General features: G+C 35.9%; 1 protein-coding gene across 1 annotated transcript; it reads left to right on the top strand.

The window, feature by feature from the left end:
• Positions 1-1,022: 1,022 nt before the first annotated feature.
• On the top strand, positions 1,023-2,210 carry LOC133321850 (putative uncharacterized protein DDB_G0271606; the record flags this gene model as incomplete). The annotated part of the gene is made up of 1 exon (XM_061530920.1): positions 1,023-2,210. A coding segment is annotated over one exon (1,188 nt), but the record flags the coding sequence as incomplete, so codon positions are not given.
• Positions 2,211-7,049: the final 4,839 nt, after the last annotated feature.

Raw genomic sequence — 7,049 nt, 5'->3', positions numbered from 1 at the left:
ATGCAACTCTGTGCTAATTTTTGGCGATCTATGTCAATTCATTTGGAGGTCGGAAATGATTTTTTCGATGAGTTACTATGGTGGTGGTTATAAAATTAAAGATACTACGATTTCTAATTAAAGTCTGATGAAAAAAGGCTTAATTGAAATATTTTCAATATTATTTAGCAGGAAGTCAATATTTTGAAAATCAAATTATGAGTGCTAATAAAGAAATTTTTTGAATCGCTAGTAAATGAAAAAATAGGTTTTACTATAGGGTATCATAAAATTAATCCAAATCACACACACAGTCAATGAACTCAATTCTAATGCTGCTAAAAGAAACTAGTCTAACCACGCCACGGGTGTTTGGTGGCATTTTGGTAACATCACAGAGTTTATGCTGTCAGCGAGAAAAAAACAAATGAAGTTTCATTAATGAGTTCTAAATCTTCGAATAGAATAGGCTTTCGGCTAATATTCTTAATTAATATCGATATAAATATTTATTTTCTGGTTTTATTTTTAGTTATTTTTTATTTTGGCTACCGATTTCTGTTTTTTTGGTTTGATTTTACAAAAAGCTGCTGTTTGTTTATTTATTTCGATATGGAGATGCTGCTTGTATGGATGCCGCAGCTGAATTCTAATGCTAATTCCGTGTATGATTTAATGCTTAGTTTATGTTACGGTTTGATTCTGATTCTCTCTGTTGAAGTTTCTGTTCTGTCCAGAATGGTATATAAATACTTAAGTCTGGTGACATCAACAATGCCAGTACGGGATTAATAGTCTTGGGATAAGCATCTGAAACATCTTGGAAATATGGTAAGCTATTTCGTGTAAAAATTTGAAATCGTGAAGGATTATGACAAAATTCTTATATCGAAGTGGAACTAAACAAAAGCATTAAATATTTCAAATTTTTCGAGTCTGTGTTATTTTTAAAATTTTTTATTAACGAACAAAATATCAATGCCATACCTAAGTGCATCTATCTTTTAAAAATATTCTAACAATTAAATTTCTTTTATTTTCAGAAATTCGCTATTGTTGCCTTGGCCCTTTTGGGTGTTGCTGCCGCCGATGTCAGCCATTTGAATAACGAATACCTGCCACCTCATATGGCTGCTTTGGCCCACAAACATGTTGAATATGCTGAACAAAGTCAGGAAATCCCTAAACTCACCACAGTTCACCATGTCACTGAAACCAAATATGTCAATAAACCAATTCAAGTTCAAAAAGTGAAGCAAGTTTCAGTCTCTGTACACAACGAAGTTAAAGTACCTGAACAACAGGAACATCACCAACAATACTATACCGGTTTGGTCTACAAACCCGAACAGGAAGAAGCCACCTCCACAACTGTCGTTGAAGAAACTCACCAAGAAGAACCCCAACAACAGTATTACACCGGTTTGGTATACAAACCCGAACAGGAAGAAGCCACCTCCACCACTGTCGTTGAAGAAACTCACCAAGAAGAACCCCAACAACAATATTACACCGGTTTGGTCTACAAACCCGAACATGTAACAGTCACCCCTGTTGAAGAAGAAACCCACCAACAGGAAGCCGAACAACAATATTACACCGGTTTGGTCTACAAACCCGAACAGGAAGAAGTTACCTCCAACAGTGTTGCCGAAGAAGTCCAACAAGAACCCGAAGTTGAACAACAACAATACTATACAGGTGCTATTGTAAATGAAGCTGTTCACGAATCGGAACATCAACAAGAAGAAGCCGCTGTTATTCCTGAACCAGTTGCTCCCGGTTCCGATGAGTTCACCCAACAACAAGCTGCTTATTACACCACCATCAGCCAAAAACAAGAAACCGCTGTTATTCCTGAACCAGTTGCTCCCGTTGTTCCCGGTTCTGATGATTTCACCCAACAACAAGCTGCTTACTACACAACAATCAGCAAAAAACAAGAAGTTGCCCAAGCTCAAGTTGTTCCCGGTTCTGATTATTTCACTCAACAACAAGCTGCCTACCACACCTCTGTGGGACACAAAGGTGCCAGCGTGAGTGTAGGTGCTTCCACCATCAGCCAAAAACAAAAAGTTGCCCAAGCTCAAGTTGTTCCCGGTTCTGGTTATTTCACTCAACAACAAGCTGCCTACCACACCTCGGTGGGACACAAAGGTGCCAGCGTGAGTGCAAGTGCTTCCAGCGGTATTGATACTCAATACGGTTCCAATGGAGGCTATATTTATTAGATTTAGCAACAAGTTAGACGATAATAACATTATGTTAAGGTAGAAAATACAAAAAAAAATAAATAAATAAATAAATAAAATAAAAATAAACGATTTAAAAAATTTTATAAAAAATATAAACAATAATATAAAAACTAATTCGAAATGTGGGTTATATCGGATTGGATATTTAACGATTTGGCGGAAGATGTTTTGCTCCCCTTTAGTATCAAAGCACAGGTAATTAGTTTGGAATATACTTTTTGATGATGAGTACCGAGTCAAATGATGTGTATGTTCGGTAGTTATATTATAAGGCTTTCCAATAGGAGGTGCTATTTCGGTATTCAAAGACAAATTAATACAAAAAGGACATTTATCTTACAACAAGAGGAAGAAATTCAGTTTACAATGAATCGCAATATCAGACAAATAGCCAACATGAGCAAATCACAAGATCATATATAAAACCAGTAAGGAAAGTAGTAAAGTCGGACTGGGCCGACTATATGATACCCTTCACCACTTTGGGTATATTGTACATATGTATCCTAACAATTGCATGTCTATGTTCCCTCTTTCTCCAACCTATCCTAACCTAGCCTGTGTAACATGGGAAAAATTTATGGAAAACGATTTATAGCAAAATTGATACATGGTATTCCATACGCCGCGTTGTTAAAAATATTTCTTAATCTGAACCGATTTTCATGAAAATTAACACACATCTCTCTAGACTTAATTCAGTACGCTATGTCAAATTTTGTGCAAATCGTAGGATATATATAGGAACCTTGGTGCACCATTTACATAAAATCGGACTAAAATATATATGGGAGATATGTCGGAATCTAAACCGATTTTCCTGACACTCATCATTCTAGACTCAATTCAGTACGCTATGCCAAATTTCGTGCAAATCGAAGGATATAAAGGGTCTTTGGTGCACTATTTACCTAAAATCGGACGAAAATACATATGGGAGCTATATCTAAATCTGAACCGATTTTCACGAAATTTAACAAACATCGTTTTAGACTTAATTCAGTACGCTGTGGCAAATTTCGTGCAAATCGAAGGATATATAGAGACTTTGGTACACCATTTACCTTAAATCGGACGAAAATATATATGGGACCTATATCCAAATCTGAACCGATTTTCACGAAACTTAACACACATCATGCTAGACCTAATTCACTACGCTGTGCCAAATTTCGTGCAAATCGAAAGATATATAGGGGCTTTGGTGGACCATTTACATTAAATCGGACGAAAATATATATGGGAGCTATATCCAAATCTGAACCGATTTTCACGAAACTTAAGACACATCATTCTAGACCTAATTCATTAAGCTGTGCCAAATTTCGTGCGAGTCGAGAGATATATAGGGACTTTGGTACACAAATTACCTTAAATCGGACGAAAATATATATGAGAGCTATATCCAAATCCGAACCGATTTTCACGAAACTTTGCACACATCATTCTAGACGTAATTCATTACTCTGTACCAAATTTCGTGCAAATCGAAAGATATATAGGGACCGTTTACATTAAATCGGTCGAAAATATATATGGGAGCTATATCTAAATCTGAACCGATTTTTCCCAATTTCAATAGGTTCGTCCTTGGGTCGATAAAGTGACCTATGCCAAATTTCATCCAATTCGGATTATAAATGCGACCTGTACTTTGTTTACAATTTAACATCGACAGACGGACGGACGGACATGCATAAATCGACTCAGAAAGTGAATCTATGCATATTCTCAAAAGGAACCATGTGTTTATCTCGTTTCCTTTTGCCTGTTACAAACATATGCACAAAGACATAATACCCTGTACCACAGAGTGGTGAAGGGTATAAACATAAAACAGTAAGGAAAGTAGTAAAGTCGGACTGGACCGACTAAAATATTTCCCTCACCACATTGGGTATGTTCTACATATGTATTCTAGCAGACGAACTTAATATGCTATGGGACTTAAATATGTGATCTTTATCTATATGTTAACCGACTAATATCGATCCATAAATATGCCATTCTGCAAACTATGCAATTCTGCAAAGCAGATTTAGAGTGGTTTGCGTACAATGGAAGAAATTTATTTAAGGGAAGGGTAAGGAAGATCTTCGCCGATTGGCTCTATCCTAGTTCATACGGGGATACAATCACAAAGAAACGTCCCAAAATTTGAAATCGATTGGGTTATTAGTTTTTGAGTTATCGCAAAAACCCTGTTTGGAGAAAAACGCGTTTAAAGTTTGGGTAGCCCTCTTGCTGTCACTTGATGTTAATGCAATAAATCGGCTATATCTTCAAAATTTGTTGAGATTTTCACTTGAAAGTTCATGGGGACATTCTTGAATTAGTGTAGGTTCGAATTAAATCAAAATAAAAAATTAAAGCCGAGAATGGGTGGGGTCCCCTTAAATCAATTTAAAGCAAACTTGATACACGCTATTCGGTGTATCGCACTGTTCAAAATTTAATCTCAATCAGACACCCGTTCGAAATATATATGGAAGCTATATCTGCATCTGCACCAATTTCAACAAAACCCAATAACGTCATTCAAGTCTTAATTTGATACGCTGTGCAACATTTCGTGTCAATAGGACATTAGGAGTTTGGGAGGAGTTTTACTAATTTGCACCGATTTCAATGAAACTCACCAGAGACTAATTTATTTAAACTTCAGCACATTCTACAAAATTGTGTGCCAATCGGTCAAACTTTGGGTGTACATAAAAACGGAGGAAAATATATATGGGAGCTATATTAAAATCAGAACCGATTTTCACGAAACTTTACACACATCATTCAAGTTTTAATTCAGTACGCTATGCCAAAATGCGTGCAAATAGAAAGATTTGCAGGGAATTTGGTGCACCATTTACATTAAATCGAACGAAAATATTTATGTGAGCTATATCTAAATCTTAACCGATTTTCAGGAAACTTAACACACATCATTTCAGATTTAATTAATTACGTTGCGCCAAATTTCGTGCAAATCGAAATATATGTAGGGACTTCGGTGCACCATTTACATTAAATCGGACGAAAATATGTATGGGATCTATATCTAAATCTGAATCAATTTTCACGAAAGTTAACACACATCATTCCCGACTTAATTCGGTACGCGGTGCCAAATTTCGTGCAAATCGAATGATATATGGGGACTTTGGCGGGCCATTTACATTAAATCGCACGAAAATATAAAAGGGAATCATATTTAAATCTGAACCAATTTCAATAGGGTTCGTCCTTGGCCCTCCGAATTAAATGAGCTATGCCAAATTTTATGCAATTCGGATCATAAATGCTACCTTTAGTTTGTTTATAATTTAACATGGACAGAAAGACAGACGGACATGTCTAAATGGACTCAGTAAGAGATTCTATGCATATTCTCAAAAGGAACCATGTGTCTATCTCGTTTCATTTTGCCTGTTAAAAACATATACACAAAGCCATAATACCCTGTACCACAGCATAGTGAAGGATATAAAATTTTCAATGTGGAAATGTGCTATACAATAAGAACCCAAAATACAAAATCACAGTCAAGTTGATTGAAAACGTGTCCAAAAGACCGAAAATTGTGGGCAGGAACGCATACAGGATTTCATTTAGGGTGACCGCTAGGAAAATGAAAAAAAAAAATTCTGTGGAAAAAATCCATTTCGGGATGGTAGCTGAGGGCTGGGCTACGTTGCTGATTGGGGGGACCAGATATATGTCATTGGCATAGACAGGTCTCCGGTGAATATTTCGAACTATCGCCCACAGAATGACGAAGTTAATATACACTCCATCTTATGGTGGAGGATATAAAAGTACATGCAATAGCTGAAAATTAAAATATGAAGCTATCTTTCCATGTATAATATGATCACGCCATATATCCGAACTTTGACATATGGCGAAATATTCCTTCTGCGCTTTTCATATACTCCAAGGTCTTTCATCCCCAATTGGAATTGTCTGCCCCACAAAATCTTGTAGCTTAGTGTTATCAATATCAGTTTACTTTTTCGGGTAGCTCCCATATGCCACATTAAGTCCACATTTAGATATATCAATACTGATCCACTTTTTCAGGGAGCTCCCATACCCCCAAAAATTTGATATTTTGGTGATTTTTGATGAGTTTTTCAACCAATGGAATGTACTTTGGTATCTTTGAATCCTATTTTTTGTTACCAAATTCCTCTACCTATTATATTCGTCTACATTGTCCTAATATAACCGTTTTCCACTATAGGATGGGAAATATTCTGTGTTCGAAATAGTAAACTTATATCCTACAAAGTATGGTGGTCTAACACGATTTTCTGTAGATCTGTTATAATAATAAATGAGGTCCACATTTAGTCATGGCCCCCATATTAATCTCAATTAATCCATACTGTCAGTTAATCAATACTGGTTGAACTCTTATATATAACCTATAAATAGATTTGTTTAGATGTGCATGCAGTTTTCATACACAATTTCTATACCCTTCACATCTCTGTGGTATATGTATAAGTTTGTAAAAGGGACCGAGATGGATACTTTTGGGAATGGTCGGCCTCTTACACAAGCACTTACTACATAATTACTAAATTATTTTCTTTAATTTCAGTTTTTATTTCTTTCCATACAGACAAATTGCATGAATACAGACTACACTGTAACTAGTAATACACTTCACAAGAAGCGCCTTGCATTTTATGGATAATTTCCCTTTCAATGGAAACAGATGCCAATCTCTTTTTGCAGACTTTTTAAAATGGCCTTGACTTATATTGCTGTTAAAGACTTGACCAAACAAAACAAAAACAACAACATAATTTTGTA

The sequence above is a fragment of the Musca vetustissima genome, unplaced genomic scaffold, assembly GCF_032173495.1.
Source record: "Musca vetustissima isolate MV318-11 ecotype Yass unplaced genomic scaffold, APGP_CSIRO_Mvet_v1 utg13168, whole genome shotgun sequence".
Classification (NCBI taxonomy): Eukaryota; Metazoa; Arthropoda; class Insecta; order Diptera; family Muscidae; genus Musca; species Musca vetustissima.
This window is presented reverse-complemented; position numbering and strand designations above follow the sequence as displayed.